At 41.9% G+C, this 16,697-nt stretch overlaps 1 protein-coding gene across 3 annotated transcripts in view; it reads left to right on the forward strand.

Moving 5' to 3' along the window:
* The first annotated feature begins 1,231 nt into the window (after positions 1-1,231).
* The window catches only part of LOC140739680 (sodium/iodide cotransporter-like), a 256,000-nt gene continuing 240,534 nt past the window's right edge, over positions 1,232-16,697 (forward strand). The window contains exons 1-3 of one of the 3 annotated variants that reach the window (XM_073068058.1): positions 1,232-1,906; positions 8,078-8,440; positions 15,216-15,281. In XM_073068058.1, coding sequence (XP_072924159.1) covers positions 1,547-1,906; positions 8,078-8,440; positions 15,216-15,281 — 789 coding nt within the window. In that variant the 5' untranslated portion in view covers positions 1,232-1,546. The remainder of the gene's footprint in view (positions 1,907-8,077; positions 8,441-15,215; positions 15,282-16,697) is intronic. The other 2 variants (XM_073068060.1, XM_073068059.1) reach the window with 2 other exon arrangements.

A 16,697-nucleotide genomic window follows, 5' to 3' on the forward strand; every position in this document is an offset into this window, starting at 1 on the left:
TGGGCTCTCCTGTGATAACCATTTCCTAGTAAGAGTCTTTTTACCAGCCACCAGCAGTATATCCATCAAATATCTCTTTTCAACCATTCTTGAGGTATATACCCAAAATATGTGGTCTTACTTTCTAAGGGTATTTCACGTTTAAAGATGTCTTGTAGGGCATTGTGTATCCCACTCCAATAGTCTTTGATAATGGGGTATTCCCAGAATATATGATAATGGTTTGCATTTTGATTTCCACTATTTCTCCAGCAAACAGCGAGGCCTCTTTTCTAAATGGGGAGAAAATCCAAAAATCTGAGATGCAAAGGGATTTGGGATTCCTTGTGCAGAATACCCTAAAGGTTAACTTGCAGGTTGAGTTGGTGGTGAGGAAAGCAAATGCAATGTTAGCATTCATTTCAAAAGATCCAGAATACAAGAGCAAGGATGTGATTCTGAGGCTTCATAAGGGACTGTGAGGCCTCAGCTTGAGCATTGTGAACAGTTTTGGGCTCCTTATCTAAAAGATGTGCTGACATTAGAGATGGTTCAGAGGAGGTTCACAAGGATAATTCTGGGAATGAAAGAGTTATCATACAAGGAATTTTTGATGACTCTGGGCCTGTACTTGCTGGAATTTTGAAGGATGAGGGGGGATCTCATTGAAAATTTTCGAATGTTGAAAGGTCTGGACAAAATAGATGTGTAAAGGATGTTTCCCTTGGTGGACGAATCTAGGACAAGAGGGCACAGCCTCAAGATAGAGGGACATCCATTTAAAACAGAAATGCAGAGAAATTTCTTTTGCCTGATGGTGGTGCATTTGTGAAATTTGTTACCAGAGGCAGCTGTGGAGGACTGGTTGTTGGGTATATTTAAGGTGGAGATTGATAGGTTCTTGATTGACCACAGCATCAAAGGTTATGGGGAGAAGGTCGGGCAGTGGGGCTGAGGAGGGGGAGAAAGGATCAGCCATGATTGAATTGTGGAGAAGTCTCGCTGGGCCAAATGGCCTAATTCTGCTCCTATGTCTTATGGTCTTATAGAGATTACTGGGCTGAGAACAGATCTTAAATTTGTCTTAATTTAGGATTCTGTGGAGAAACAAGTAAACAGTCTTTCTGGACCTTCTAAAGGGTTAAAAAGTTACAAAGTACTGTATGTGTAGATTGATGTGGAGAAGTGACAGCCCAGCATTAGGTATAACAAGCACGCCCCCTTCGTATTACTAAAATGCTCATAATTCACAAGGAACACTCTAACTCTGACAAAGAAATGAATGCACTGTAAAGACTATGCCATACTTAAAATAGAAGTTATCCTGACAGCTTGGACTCAGTTGCTCTTTGTTAAGTCAGGAAGTTAAGCAAGCTAGAAATAACTTCAAGCTTATTGAAGATTTCATTCTCTAGGAATATTGATAGTTCTCTTCCAACGTTTTGAGTTCTGTCCAGCTATTTATTTTGAATAATCTTCCTTTTCGTGAATAATTTGGTTACATTGTCTGAGCTAATTGCCAATTGATTTCCTGTACTGTTAATGTGAGGCTCTCACACGGAAGGTCATGTCTGCAGCCACAACTGAATCAACAAGAATAACCTTCTCCTTCTGGGATTACATCCTCTTTGCTGGGATGTTCCTGACTTCTGTTGGGATCGGGATATATTATGCGGTTCGTCACGGTGGGAGAACAAATGTGGATGAGTTTTTCACAGGAGGTAGGCAGCTGTCAGCCCTGCCTGTGGGACTGTCTCTTGCGGCCAGCTTCATGTCAGCTGTTCAAGTGCTTGGAGTTCCTGTAGAGGCATACAACTATGGAATCAAGTTTGTGCAGATGTGCCTGGGCCAAACACTGAATGCAGTGCTCACTGCCTACCTCTTCCTGCCTATCTTCTATCGCTTGGGATTAACCAGTACCTATGAGGTAAGCCATCAAGGAATCAGCAACCGTATCTCGTAAATTCCCTCCTAAAATGTCACCTTAACAAACCATTGTCATACCTGATAAAATGAACTTGGGCAACACAGCACCTTTCACAGTCACAGCACACTGCCTACAAAATAATTTAATCTATTCACTATTGAACTAATGAGCTTACAATCAAATACGGCTGAGGTAAAGGTCATTAGGATATTTGTTTGTTCTCTTTTGAACAATAATACTGGGTGTTTTATAACCAACTGAGAACATTGTTGTGTCCCCCAGTCAGACCGTTGTGTACCTGCCAAGATTTTGTAGTCAAATCTCTTGTACAAGATCCAAATTGATGACTGGCTTACTCAGAGGGAAGTTGCTTTTTATGGAGAAAATACCTTCAGAGACAGGAATCTGTTGTGGGGCAAACATCATTAACTGAACTATTACCCTCATCTATCCTTGCCTGCTGAGTTTTGTCACTCTGAAGGGGTGGATTACTTAAACCTTCTGCCTTGCCAAAATATAGGTGTGCATATCTGACTCCTACTTCCTACACCTGCTCCCAACACCCTTCATTGTTCTCAATTTTTAAACAATGATTTAATTATGTTAAGGATGGCAAATTTCCACATTTTAACCAGTCAATGTAAACAACATTTTTCTCTTCATAGAACATAGAACAGCACACGTACAGGCCCTTCAGCCTACAATGTTGTGTTGATCTACTCCATAGTCAAAATAATCCCTCCCTCTTACACAGCCCACAACCCTCCAGTTTCCCTACATCCATGTGGCTGACTTAACGTCCCTAAAGTATCACACTCTACCACCACACCAAGTTGTGCATTCCAGGTACTTAACACTCACCTTCCCTTGATATTCCCCCTAAACTTTCCTCCACTTATCTTAAATGGACGTCTGCTCATTGCTGCCTTGGGAAAAGTGCTCTGGCTGTCCACTCTTTCTATGCTTCTCATCGTTTTATAATTTCTATCAAGTCATCTCTTATTCTTTGTCACTACGAAGAGAGGACCCCTAACATGCACAACTTTTCTTCATCACATTTTCCCTAATCCAGGCAACATCCTGGCAAATCTCCTCTGCACCCTCTCTAAAGCCTCCACATCCTTCCAATAATAAAGGGACCAGAACTGAACACAATACTCTAAGTGTGTTCTAATCAGAGTTTCATAGAACTGCAACATTACCTCATGATTTTTAAACTCAATTTTCTGACTAATGAAGGCCAACGCACCATCCACCGTTGGAACCACCCTATCAACTTGCATGGCAAATTTGAGGGATCTATAGACCTGGATCCCAGCATCTCTCTGTTTCTTCACAATGCTAAGAATCCTCCCATTAACCTTGTACTCTGCCTTCAGGTTCGACCTACTAAAGTGAATAACTTCACACTTTTCCAATTAAACTCCATCTGACACTTCTCCACCCAACTCTGCATCCTGTCTATATCCCACTGTAACCCACTGTACAACAAACATTTACACTCTTGCACAGCACCAGCAACCTTCATGTCACCTGCAAAATTACTAACACACCTTCCACTTCCTCATCTGAATCACTCATTACACTTACAAGTGAGCAGGTTTCCAGAACATACCTCTGTGGAACACCATTAGTCACTGACCTCCAGGTAGAATATGCTCTATCTAATTCCACATGACCCTAGGTAAAGACTGAACAAAGTGCTGGTGTATCACAGTGGAGCAGAGAGAACTGAGGTGATGGATTGGCTGAGACTGATAATTGATTGACAGACTGGAAGCAGAATAGGAAGAGACAGGCCTTCTTGGGGTGGGAAAAGATGACTATCATTGTCTCACAGAGTCGGTGCATAGCCACAGATCAATTTTATGACTGAAGAAAGCATGTAAATGTCTGTGAAAGATGTGAAGTTGGGCAAGACTGTGAGGTGTGAAGAGAAGGCAATGGGCTGCTTGACCCAGTGGAGTTCCTCCAGCTCAGGGACGAGTGTGTTCTTCAAGGCAACCGGATGGATGCACGAAAAGGTGAATATACATGAAGTATCCACATTGACCAAGTTTTATTTAAATGGAAATAGACTGAGAAATATTGATCTTTAAATGGAACTGTGAACTGGTTCACCAGTCACTGAAGGTAAGTGTAGCAAGCCATTAGAAAGGCCTTTGGCACGTTTGCCAACCTTTTAAGATGTATGTACAGTTCTGGTCACACTACAACATTTGTAAGACATGATTTACTTACACCACTGCACTACATTGGAACTTTTTCATTCTAATTATTGGTAAAGATATTGGAATTAATTTATTATTGTCACATAGAAACATGGAAAATAGGTGCAGGAGTAGGCTATTCGGCCCTTCGAGCCTGCACCGCCATTCAGTATGATCATGGCTGATCATCTAACTCAGAACCCTGTATCTGCTTTCTCTTCATACCCCCTGATCCCTTTAGCCACAAGGGCCATATCTAACTCCCTCTTAAATATAGCCAACGAACTGGCCTCAACTGTTTTACGTGGCAGAGAATTCCCCAGATTCACCAGTCTCTGTGTGAAGAAGTTTTTCCTCATGTCGGTCCTAAAACGCTTCCCCTTTATCCTTAAACTGTGACCCCTCGTTCTGGACTTCCCCAACATCGGGAACAATCTTCCTGTATCTAGCCTGTCCAATCCCTTTAGAATTTTATACGTTTCAATAAGATCCCCCCTCAATCTTCTAAATTTCTGCAAGTATAAGCCTAGTCGATCCAGTCTTTCTTCATATGAAAGTCCTGCCATCCCAGGAATCAATCTGGTAAACCTCCTTTGTACTCCCTCTATGGCAAAAATGTCTTTCCTCAGATTAGGGGACCAAAACTGCACACAATATTCTAGGTGCGGTCTCACCAAGGCCTTGTACAACTGCAGTAGAACCTCCCTGCTCCTGTACTCAAATCCTTTTGCTATGAATGCCAACATACCACTTGCTTTTTTCACCGCCTGCTGTACCTGCATGCCCACCTTCAATGACTGGTGTACAATGACACCCAGGTCTCGTTGCATCTCCCCTTTTCCTAATCGGCCACCGTTCAGATAATAATCTGTTTTCCTGTTCTTGTATTATTTTCTGAGCTAGTGTTATTTCCTATTTAAATGTTAACAGACTAGACTAAACTTCCCTACTTACTTATACCTAGTTAGTTAGAAAATCAAATATAATCCCTATTATAATTAACTTCAGTTTCAGTTCCAGGCAGTATATCTACAAGTTTAAATTCAAATTCAAAATTATATATACACAGTTTAACTCCTTACATGACAATTCTCCCACATCACTTGCCTTTGACAAGGTTCCACACGGAAGGTTAGTTAGGAAGGTTCAGTCGTTAGGTATTAATATTGAAGTAGTAAAATGAATTCAACAGTGACTGGATGGGAGATGCCAGAGGGTAGTGGTGGATAACTGTTTGTCAGGTTGGAGGTCAGTGACTAGTGGTGTGCCTCAGGGATCTGTACTGAGTCCAATGTTGTTTGTCATATACATTAATGATCTGGATGATGGGGTGATAAATTGGATTAGTAAGTATGCAGATGATACTAAGATAGGTGGCGTTGTGGATAATGAAGTAGGTTTTTAAAGCTTGCAGAGAGATTTAGGCCAGTTAGAAGAGTGGGCTGAAAGATGGCAGATGGAATTTAATGCTGTTAAGTGTGAGGTGCTACATTTTGGTAGGACTAATTAAAATAGGATATACATGGTAAATGGTAGGGCAGTAGAACAGAGTGATCTAGGAATAATGCTGCATAGTTCCCTGAAGGTGGAATCTCATGTGGATAGGGTGGTGAAGAAAGCTTTTGGTATGTTGGCCTTTATAAATCAGAGCATTGAGTATAGGAGTTGGGATGTAATGTTAAAATTCTACAAGGCATTGGTGAGGCCAAATTTGGAGTATTGTGTACAGTTCTGGTCACTGAATTATAGGAAAGATGTCAACAAAATAGAGAGAGTACAGAGGAGATTTACTAGAATGTTACCTGGGTTTCAGCACCTAAATTACAGAGAAAGGTTGAACAAGTTAGGTCTTTATTCTTTGGAGCGTAGAAGGTTGAGGGGGGACTTGATAGAGGTATTTAAAATTATGAGGGGGATAGATAAAGTTGATGTGGATAGGCTTTTTCCATTGAGAGTACGGTAGATTCAAACAAGAGGACATGAGTTGAGAGTTAGGGGGCAAAACTTTAGAGGTAACATGAGGAGGAACTTCTTTACTCAGAGAGTGGTAGCTGTGTGGAAGGAGCTTCCAGTAGAAGTGGTAGAGGCAGATTCGATATTGTCATTTAAAGTAAAATTGGATATGTATATGGACAGGAAAGGAATGGAGGGTTATGGGCTGAGTGCAGGTCGGTGGGACTAGGTGAGAGTAAGCATTTGGCACGGACTAGAAGGGCCGAAATGGCCTGTTTCCGTGCTGTAATTGTTATATGGTCATATATGCCACAAACCTCCACATAAATCAGGCCTATGAGGTGTTATGTAGTTAAACCATTTTTCCAAATATGAAACAAATTATTCCAACTTATGATTAACAGATGCTGTTATCTTCTCCAGTTTGTAAATGTCCATTGTAGTTTCCATCCATGCACTTAAGGTTGGGCTCTCCTGTGATAACCATTTCCTAGTAAGAGTCTTTTTACCAGCCACCAGCAGTATATCCATCAAATATCTCTTTTCAACCATTCTTGAGGTATATACCCAAAATATGTGGTCTTACTTTCTAAGGGTATTTCACGTTTAAAGATGTCTTGTAGGGCATTGTGTATCCCACTCCAATAGTCTTTGATAATGGGGTATTCCCAGAATATATGATAATGGTTTGCATTTTGATTTCCACTATTTCTCCAGCAAACAGCGAGGCCTCTTTTCTAAATGGGGAGAAAATCCAAAAATCTGAGATGCAAAGGGATTTGGGATTCCTTGTGCAGAATACCCTAAAGGTTAACTTGCAGGTTGAGTTGGTGGTGAGGAAAGCAAATGCAATGTTAGCATTCATTTCAAAAGATCCAGAATACAAGAGCAAGGATGTGATTCTGAGGCTTCATAAGGGACTGTGAGGCCTCAGCTTGAGCATTGTGAACAGTTTTGGGCTCCTTATCTAAAAGATGTGCTGACATTAGAGATGGTTCAGAGGAGGTTCACAAGGATAATTCTGGGAATGAAAGAGTTATCATACAAGGAATTTTTGATGACTCTGGGCCTGTACTTGCTGGAATTTTGAAGGATGAGGGGGGATCTCATTGAAAATTTTCGAATGTTGAAAGGTCTGGACAAAATAGATGTGTAAAGGATGTTTCCCTTGGTGGACGAATCTAGGACAAGAGGGCACAGCCTCAAGATAGAGGGACATCCATTTAAAACAGAAATGCAGAGAAATTTCTTTTGCCTGATGGTGGTGCATTTGTGAAATTTGTTACCAGAGGCAGCTGTGGAGGACTGGTTGTTGGGTATATTTAAGGTGGAGATTGATAGGTTCTTGATTGACCACAGCATCAAAGGTTATGGGGAGAAGGTCGGGCAGTGGGGCTGAGGAGGGGGAGAAAGGATCAGCCATGATTGAATTGTGGAGAAGTCTCGCTGGGCCAAATGGCCTAATTCTGCTCCTATGTCTTATGGTCTTATAGAGATTACTGGGCTGAGAACAGATCTTAAATTTGTCTTAATTTAGGATTCTGTGGAGAAACAAGTAAACAGTCTTTCTGGACCTTCTAAAGGGTTAAAAAGTTACAAAGTACTGTATGTGTAGATTGATGTGGAGAAGTGACAGCCCAGCATTAGGTATAACAAGCACGCCCCCTTCGTATTACTAAAATGCTCATAATTCACAAGGAACACTCTAACTCTGACAAAGAAATGAATGCACTGTAAAGACTATGCCATACTTAAAATAGAAGTTATCCTGACAGCTTGGACTCAGTTGCTCTTTGTTAAGTCAGGAAGTTAAGCAAGCTAGAAATAACTTCAAGCTTATTGAAGATTTCATTCTCTAGGAATATTGATAGTTCTCTTCCAACGTTTTGAGTTCTGTCCAGCTATTTATTTTGAATAATCTTCCTTTTCGTGAATAATTTGGTTACATTGTCTGAGCTAATTGCCAATTGATTTCCTGTACTGTTAATGTGAGGCTCTCACACGGAAGGTCATGTCTGCAGCCACAACTGAATCAACAAGAATAACCTTCTCCTTCTGGGATTACATCCTCTTTGCTGGGATGTTCCTGACTTCTGTTGGGATCGGGATATATTATGCGGTTCGTCACGGTGGGAGAACAAATGTGGATGAGTTTTTCACAGGAGGTAGGCAGCTGTCAGCCCTGCCTGTGGGACTGTCTCTTGCGGCCAGCTTCATGTCAGCTGTTCAAGTGCTTGGAGTTCCTGTAGAGGCATACAACTATGGAATCAAGTTTGTGCAGATGTGCCTGGGCCAAACACTGAATGCAGTGCTCACTGCCTACCTCTTCCTGCCTATCTTCTATCGCTTGGGATTAACCAGTACCTATGAGGTAAGCCATCAAGGAATCAGCAACCGTATCTCGTAAATTCCCTCCTAAAATGTCACCTTAACAAACCATTGTCATACCTGATAAAATGAACTTGGGCAACACAGCACCTTTCACAGTCACAGCACACTGCCTACAAAATAATTTAATCTATTCACTATTGAACTAATGAGCTTACAATCAAATACGGCTGAGGTAAAGGTCATTAGGATATTTGTTTGTTCTCTTTTGAACAATAATACTGGGTGTTTTATAACCAACTGAGAACATTGTTGTGTCCCCCAGTCAGACCGTTGTGTACCTGCCAAGATTTTGTAGTCAAATCTCTTGTACAAGATCCAAATTGATGACTGGCTTACTCAGAGGGAAGTTGCTTTTTATGGAGAAAATACCTTCAGAGACAGGAATCTGTTGTGGGGCAAACATCATTAACTGAACTATTACCCTCATCTATCCTTGCCTGCTGAGTTTTGTCACTCTGAAGGGGTGGATTACTTAAACCTTCTGCCTTGCCAAAATATAGGTGTGCATATCTGACTCCTACTTCCTACACCTGCTCCCAACACCCTTCATTGTTCTCAATTTTTAAACAATGATTTAATTATGTTAAGGATGGCAAATTTCCACATTTTAACCAGTCAATGTAAACAACATTTTTCTCTTCATAGAACATAGAACAGCACACGTACAGGCCCTTCAGCCTACAATGTTGTGTTGATCTACTCCATAGTCAAAATAATCCCTCCCTCTTACACAGCCCACAACCCTCCAGTTTCCCTACATCCATGTGGCTGACTTAACGTCCCTAAAGTATCACACTCTACCACCACACCAAGTTGTGCATTCCAGGTACTTAACACTCACCTTCCCTTGATATTCCCCCTAAACTTTCCTCCACTTATCTTAAATGGACGTCTGCTCATTGCTGCCTTGGGAAAAGTGCTCTGGCTGTCCACTCTTTCTATGCTTCTCATCGTTTTATAATTTCTATCAAGTCATCTCTTATTCTTTGTCACTACGAAGAGAGGACCCCTAACATGCACAACTTTTCTTCATCACATTTTCCCTAATCCAGGCAACATCCTGGCAAATCTCCTCTGCACCCTCTCTAAAGCCTCCACATCCTTCCAATAATAAAGGGACCAGAACTGAACACAATACTCTAAGTGTGTTCTAATCAGAGTTTCATAGAACTGCAACATTACCTCATGATTTTTAAACTCAATTTTCTGACTAATGAAGGCCAACGCACCATCCACCGTTGGAACCACCCTATCAACTTGCATGGCAAATTTGAGGGATCTATAGACCTGGATCCCAGCATCTCTCTGTTTCTTCACAATGCTAAGAATCCTCCCATTAACCTTGTACTCTGCCTTCAGGTTCGACCTACTAAAGTGAATAACTTCACACTTTTCCAATTAAACTCCATCTGACACTTCTCCACCCAACTCTGCATCCTGTCTATATCCCACTGTAACCCACTGTACAACAAACATTTACACTCTTGCACAGCACCAGCAACCTTCATGTCACCTGCAAAATTACTAACACACCTTCCACTTCCTCATCTGAATCACTCATTACACTTACAAGTGAGCAGGTTTCCAGAACATACCTCTGTGGAACACCATTAGTCACTGACCTCCAGGTAGAATATGCTCTATCTAATTCCACATGACCCTAGGTAAAGACTGAACAAAGTGCTGGTGTATCACAGTGGAGCAGAGAGAACTGAGGTGATGGATTGGCTGAGACTGATAATTGATTGACAGACTGGAAGCAGAATAGGAAGAGACAGGCCTTCTTGGGGTGGGAAAAGATGACTATCATTGTCTCACAGAGTCGGTGCATAGCCACAGATCAATTTTATGACTGAAGAAAGCATGTAAATGTCTGTGAAAGATGTGAAGTTGGGCAAGACTGTGAGGTGTGAAGAGAAGGCAATGGGCTGCTTGACCCAGTGGAGTTCCTCCAGCTCAGGGACGAGTGTGTTCTTCAAGGCAACCGGATGGATGCACGAAAAGGTGAATATACATGAAGTATCCACATTGACCAAGTTTTATTTAAATGGAAATAGACTGAGAAATATTGATCTTTAAATGGAACTGTGAACTGGTTCACCAGTCACTGAAGGTAAGTGTAGCAAGCCATTAGAAAGGCCTTTGGCACGTTTGCCAACCTTTTAAGATGTATGTACAGTTCTGGTCACACTACAACATTTGTAAGACATGATTTACTTACACCACTGCACTACATTGGAACTTTTTCATTCTAATTATTGGTAAAGATATTGGAATTAATTTATTATTGTCACATAGAAACATGGAAAATAGGTGCAGGAGTAGGCTATTCGGCCCTTCGAGCCTGCACCGCCATTCAGTATGATCATGGCTGATCATCTAACTCAGAACCCTGTATCTGCTTTCTCTTCATACCCCCTGATCCCTTTAGCCACAAGGGCCATATCTAACTCCCTCTTAAATATAGCCAACGAACTGGCCTCAACTGTTTTACGTGGCAGAGAATTCCCCAGATTCACCAGTCTCTGTGTGAAGAAGTTTTTCCTCATGTCGGTCCTAAAACGCTTCCCCTTTATCCTTAAACTGTGACTCCTCGTTCTGGACTTCCCCAACATCGGGAACAATCTTCCTGTATCTAGCCTGTCCAATCCCTTTAGAATTTTATACGTTTCAATAAGATCCCCCCTCAATCTTCTAAATTTCTGCAAGTATAAGCCTAGTCGATCCAGTCTTTCTTCATATGAAAGTCCTGCCATCCCAGGAATCAATCTGGTGAACCTCCTTTGTACTCCCTCTATGGAAAAAATGTCTTTCCTCAGATTAGGGGACCAAAACTGCACACGATACTCCAGCAACAGAGACAAAATGCTGGTGGAACACAGCAGGCCAGGCAGCATCTGTAGGAGAAGGACTGTCAACGTTTCTGGCCGAGACCCTTCATCAGGACTAACTGAAAGGAAAGATACGAAGAGATTTCCTCCCCCTCCTACTTTCAAATCTCTTACTGTTATATTAATATACAATAATATACAATAATCTCTTATTGTATATCCAAACGAGAGGACATGATTTGAGAGTTAGGGGGCAAAAGTTTAAGGGAAACACGAGGGGGTATTTCTTTACTCAGAGAGTGATAGCTGTGTGGAATGAGCTTCCTGTAGAAGTAGTAGAGGCCAGTTCAGTTGTGTCATTTAAGGTAAAATTGGATAGGTATATGGACAGGAAAGGAGTGGAGGGTTATGGGCTGAGTGCGGGTAGGTTGGACTAGGTGAGATTAAGAGTTCGGCATGGACTAGGAGGGCCGAGATGGCCTGTTTCCGTGCTGTGATTGTTATATGTTGTATATGTTATAACTGCAGTAGAACCTCCCTGCTCTTGTACTCGAATCCTCTTGCTATGAATGCCAACGTATCATTCGCCTTTTTCACCGCCTGCTGTACCTGCATGCCCACTTTCAATGACTGGTGTGCAATGACACCCAGGTCTCGTTGCACCTCCCCTTTTCCTAATCGGCCACCATTCAGATAATAATCTGTTTTCCTGTCCTTGCCACCAAAGTGGATAACCTCACATTTATCCACATTAAATTGCATCTGCCATGAATTTGCCCAATCACCTAACCTATCCAAGTCACCCTGCATCCTCTTAGCATCCTCCTCACAGCTAACACCGCTGCCCAGCTTCATGTCATCCGCAAATTTGGAGATGCTGTATTTAATTCCCTCATCTAAATCATTAATATATATTGTAAACAACTGGGGTCCCAGCACTGAGCCTTGTGGTACCCCACTAGTCACTGCCTGCCATTCTGAAAAGGTCCCATTTATTCCCACTCTTTGCTTCCTGTCTGCCAACCAATTCTCTATCCACATCAATACCATACCCACAATACGGTGTGCTTTAAATTTGCACACTAATCTCCTGTGTGGGACCTTGTCAACAGCCTTTTGAAAATCCAAATATACCACATCCACTGGTTCTCCCCTATCCACTCTACTAGTTACATCCTCAAAAAATTCTATAAGATTCATCAGACGTGATTTTCCTTTCACAAATCCATGCTAACTTTGTCCGATGATTTCACTGCTTTCCAAATGTGCTGTTATCGCATCTTTGATAACTAACTCTAGCATTTTCCCCACCACTGATGTCAGGCTAACCGGTCTATAATTCCCCAGTTTTTCTCTCCGTCCTTTTTTAAAAAGTGGGGTTACATTAGCCACCCTCCAATCCTCAGGAACTAATCCAGAATCTAAGGAGTTTTGAAAAATTATCACTAGTGCATCCACTATTTCTTGGTCTACTTCTTTAAGCACTCTGGGATGCAGACCATCTGGCCCTGGGGATTTATCTGCCTTTAATCCCTTCAATTTACCTAACACCACTTCCCTACTAACATGTATTTCCCTCAGTTCCTCCATCTCACTAGACCCTTGGTCCCTTACTATTTCTGGAAGATTATTTATGTCCTCCTTAATGAAGACAGAACCAAATTAGTTATTCAATTGGTCTGCCATGTCCTTGTTCCCCATGATCAAATCACCTGGTTCTGACTGTAAGGGACCTACATTTGTCTTAACCAATCTTTTTCTTTTCACATATCTATAAAAGCTTTTACAGTCAGTTTTTATGATCCCTGCCAGCTTTTTCTGATAATCTTTTCCTTTCCTAATCAAGCCCTTTGTCCTCCTCTGCTGGACTCTGAATTTCTCCCAGTCCTCAGGTATGCCGCTTTTTCTGGCTAATTTGTATGTTTGTTCTTTGGAATTGATTTCCCTTGTCAGCCACGGGTGCACTACCTTCCCTGGTTTATTCTTTTGCCAAACTGGGATGAATAATTGTTGTAGTTCATCCATGCGATCTTTAAATGCTTGCCATTGCATATCCATTGTCAACCCTTTAAGTATCATTTGCCAGTCTATCTTAGCTAATTCACGTCTCATACCTTAAGAGTTACCCTTCTTTAAGTTCAGAATCTTTGTTTCTGAATTAACTATGTCACTCTCCATCTTAATGAAGAATTCCACCATATTATGTTCACTCTTACCCAAGGGGCCTCGCATGACAAGATTGCTAACTAACCCTTCCTCATTGCTCAATACCCAGTCTAGAATGGCCTGCTCTCTAGTTGGTTCCTCGACATGTTGGTTCAGAAAACCATCCTGCATACATTCCGAGAAATCCTCTTCCTCAGCACCTTTACCAATTTGGTTCACCCAATCTATATGTAGGTTGAAGTCACCCATTATAACTGCTGTTCCTTTATTGCACGTATTTCTAATTTCCTGTTTAATGCCATCCCCAACCTCACTACTACTGTTAGGTGGCCTGTACACAACTCCCACCAGTGTTTTCTGCCCCTTAGTGTTATGCAGCTCTACCCATATCAATTCCACATCCTCCAGGCTAATGTCCTTCCTTTCTATTGCGTTAATCTCCTCTCTAACCAGCAACGCTACCCCACCTCCTTTTCTTTCCTGTCTATCCCTCCTGAATATTGAATATCCCTGGATGTTGAGCTCCTATGCTTGGTCACCCTGGAGCCATGTCTCTGTGATCCCAACTATATCACATGTACAAAGATACAGTGAACAGTCTTGCACTCTGTTCGCACAGATCAGATTATTGACCTAGATAAGGTAAAACAATAACAATGCAGAATAAAATGTAAAAGCTACAGAAAAGTGCAGTTCAGGTCAACAATAAGGTGCAAGGTTATAATGAGGATTGATTGCGAAGTCAAGAATCCATGGTATTATACAAAGGATCCATTCAAGAGTCTGATAACAGCAGGATAGGAATGATTCGTGAGCCTGGTGGTATGTGCTTTATGCCCAGTGGGAGGAGAGAGACAAGAGAATGTCTAGGATGGGTGGGAACTTTGATTATGCTGGCTGTTTTACTGAGGCAGTGAGAAGTATGGATAGAGTCCATAGTCAGGAAGCTTCATGTGCTTTCTTGTATAATTTTACTTTTTTTCTTATGAATATTGTGTATCTGATGCTATGTACTTGTGATATACTGCAAGATTCGGCCCAGAATCAATTACTTGTCATTACAGAACACTGTACAGTACAGCACCGTGTCGGCCCATCAGCCCAAATTGCCACTGACTTGTGCTTTGCAGGTACTAGGAAAGCTTTTGTGTGTCAGGTGATACAGAAATAAAGTTATCGAGCACTATAGCAGAGAATCAGACCCTTCAGCCGGTCCAATCAGTGCCATACTGTTATCCTGATGGTTCACTCACCACAGGATAGCTAAGTTCTGACATACATGTGATATTTATGTGTCTGCTCGGTTGAGTTGCTCCAAGTCTCAGTAGCATGGCTGAATGTCAGGCGTTGGTGGTCAGAAACTCTTGCTGCAGATGGTCACTGCCTTGAACTTTGGTGGCATGGTTGTTACCTGCCATTTATCAGCCTATGCCCAGTGCTGTCTCAGTCTTGCTGCATGTTGGTATGTCAGCTTTCATCTCCAAGGAGATATAAGCAGAATTGAACATTGTGCACTTTTTAGTGAGAATCATCCCATTCTTTCACATTTACAATATCTTTGACTGACCAAGGGCAGCTGGTAAACACTGGTCTTATCTGCAAAGCTCACATTCTATGACAACTTAAAGCCAACTGTTGCATTGATCAACCACCACTTCAGGCAGGCACATTGTAGGACAATGAAAGTATCATTTTGTGTTTCTGAGGCTGTTTTGAATACTTTCTCAATCCTGCCCCCCCAAACCCCCTCTTTTACAGTATCTGGAGCTGCGATTCAGCAAAGGCCTCCGATTGTGCGGGACTTCACAGTTCCTGGTTGCTACGGTAAGGATTACAATTCGGCAAGGGCCTCCGATTGTGCGGGACTTCACAGTTCCTGGTTGCTACGGTAAGGATTACAATTCGGCAAGGGCCTCCGATTGTGTGGGGCTTCACAGTTCCTGGTTGCTACGGTAAGGATTACAATTCGGCAAGGGCCTCCGATTGTGTGGGGCTTCACAGTTCCTGGTTGCTACAGTAATGATTACAATTTAGCTTTCTTTAAAACAGAGACCATGATGAAGGGCCTTGGCCTGAAACGTCAACTGTTTACTCTTTTCCACAGATACTGCTGGTCTGCTAAGTTCCTCCAGCATTTTGGGTGGCTTTAATACAAAGTCTAATCAGACAAACAATGAGCTGTAATCCACTGCTTCAGGAATAAAGGAGAAGATGGAAGTGTTAAGGTAGCAACAATGGTCACCTCTAGTTGGTCTCATCAGCATTGCCATTGAGTAGAGTAACTATCCACGAACAAACACACTGGGGGCCTAATAAAACTTACCTGTGCAGAGTTATAGGGAAGGTTGCAAGTGAATGACACAATGCCTACATGGTCGCTTTCCATTCAATACTTTTCCAGGATGCACTCTGAGACAGTTCTGGAAGATTTGAGAAGTGCTGTCAAATGCAAGTTAGTCTTTCTATTTAGAAGGAAGAACAAATAACATTTTTGATTGCACTTCTAAAGCTTGTAAAGTTAAAAGTGAAGTCACAAAAAGCCCTGCCACTGGAAGGCACCTTGCTGTTAACCAGCCAATAACCTTCCCAACAGTTTCTACCCTAGAGAAACAAGATTGCTGAGGAAACTGCCTAATAACCATATAACAATTACAGCACGGAAACAGGCCATCTCGGCCCTTCTAGTCCGAGCCAAATGCTGACTCTCACCTAGTCCCACCGACCTGCACTCAGCCCATAACCCTCCATTCCTTTCCTGTCCATATGCCTATCCAATTTTACTTTAAATGACAATACCGAACCTGCCTCTACCACTTCTACTGGAAGCTCCTTCCACACAGCTACCACTCTCTGAGTAAAGAAATTCCCCCTGGTGTTACCCTTAAACTTTTGCCCCCTAACTCTCAACTCATGTCTTCTTGTTTGAATCTCCCCTACTCTCAATGGAAAAAGCCTATCCACGTCAACTCTATCTATCCCCCTCATAATTTTAAATACCTCTATTAAGTTCCCCCTCAACTTTCTACGCTCCAAAGAATAAAGACCTAACCTGTTCAACCTTTCCCTGTAACTTAGGTGCTGAAACCCAGGTAACATTCCAGTAAATCTTCTCTGTACTCTCTCTATTTTGTTGACATCTTTCCTATAATTCGGTGACCAGAACTGTACACAATACTCCAAATTCGGCCTTACCAATGCCTTGTAGAATTTTAACATTACATCCCAACTCCTATACTCAAT

This window comes from Hemitrygon akajei, chromosome 16, assembly GCF_048418815.1.
Source record: "Hemitrygon akajei chromosome 16, sHemAka1.3, whole genome shotgun sequence".
Lineage (NCBI taxonomy): Eukaryota > Metazoa > Chordata > Chondrichthyes > Myliobatiformes > Dasyatidae > Hemitrygon > Hemitrygon akajei.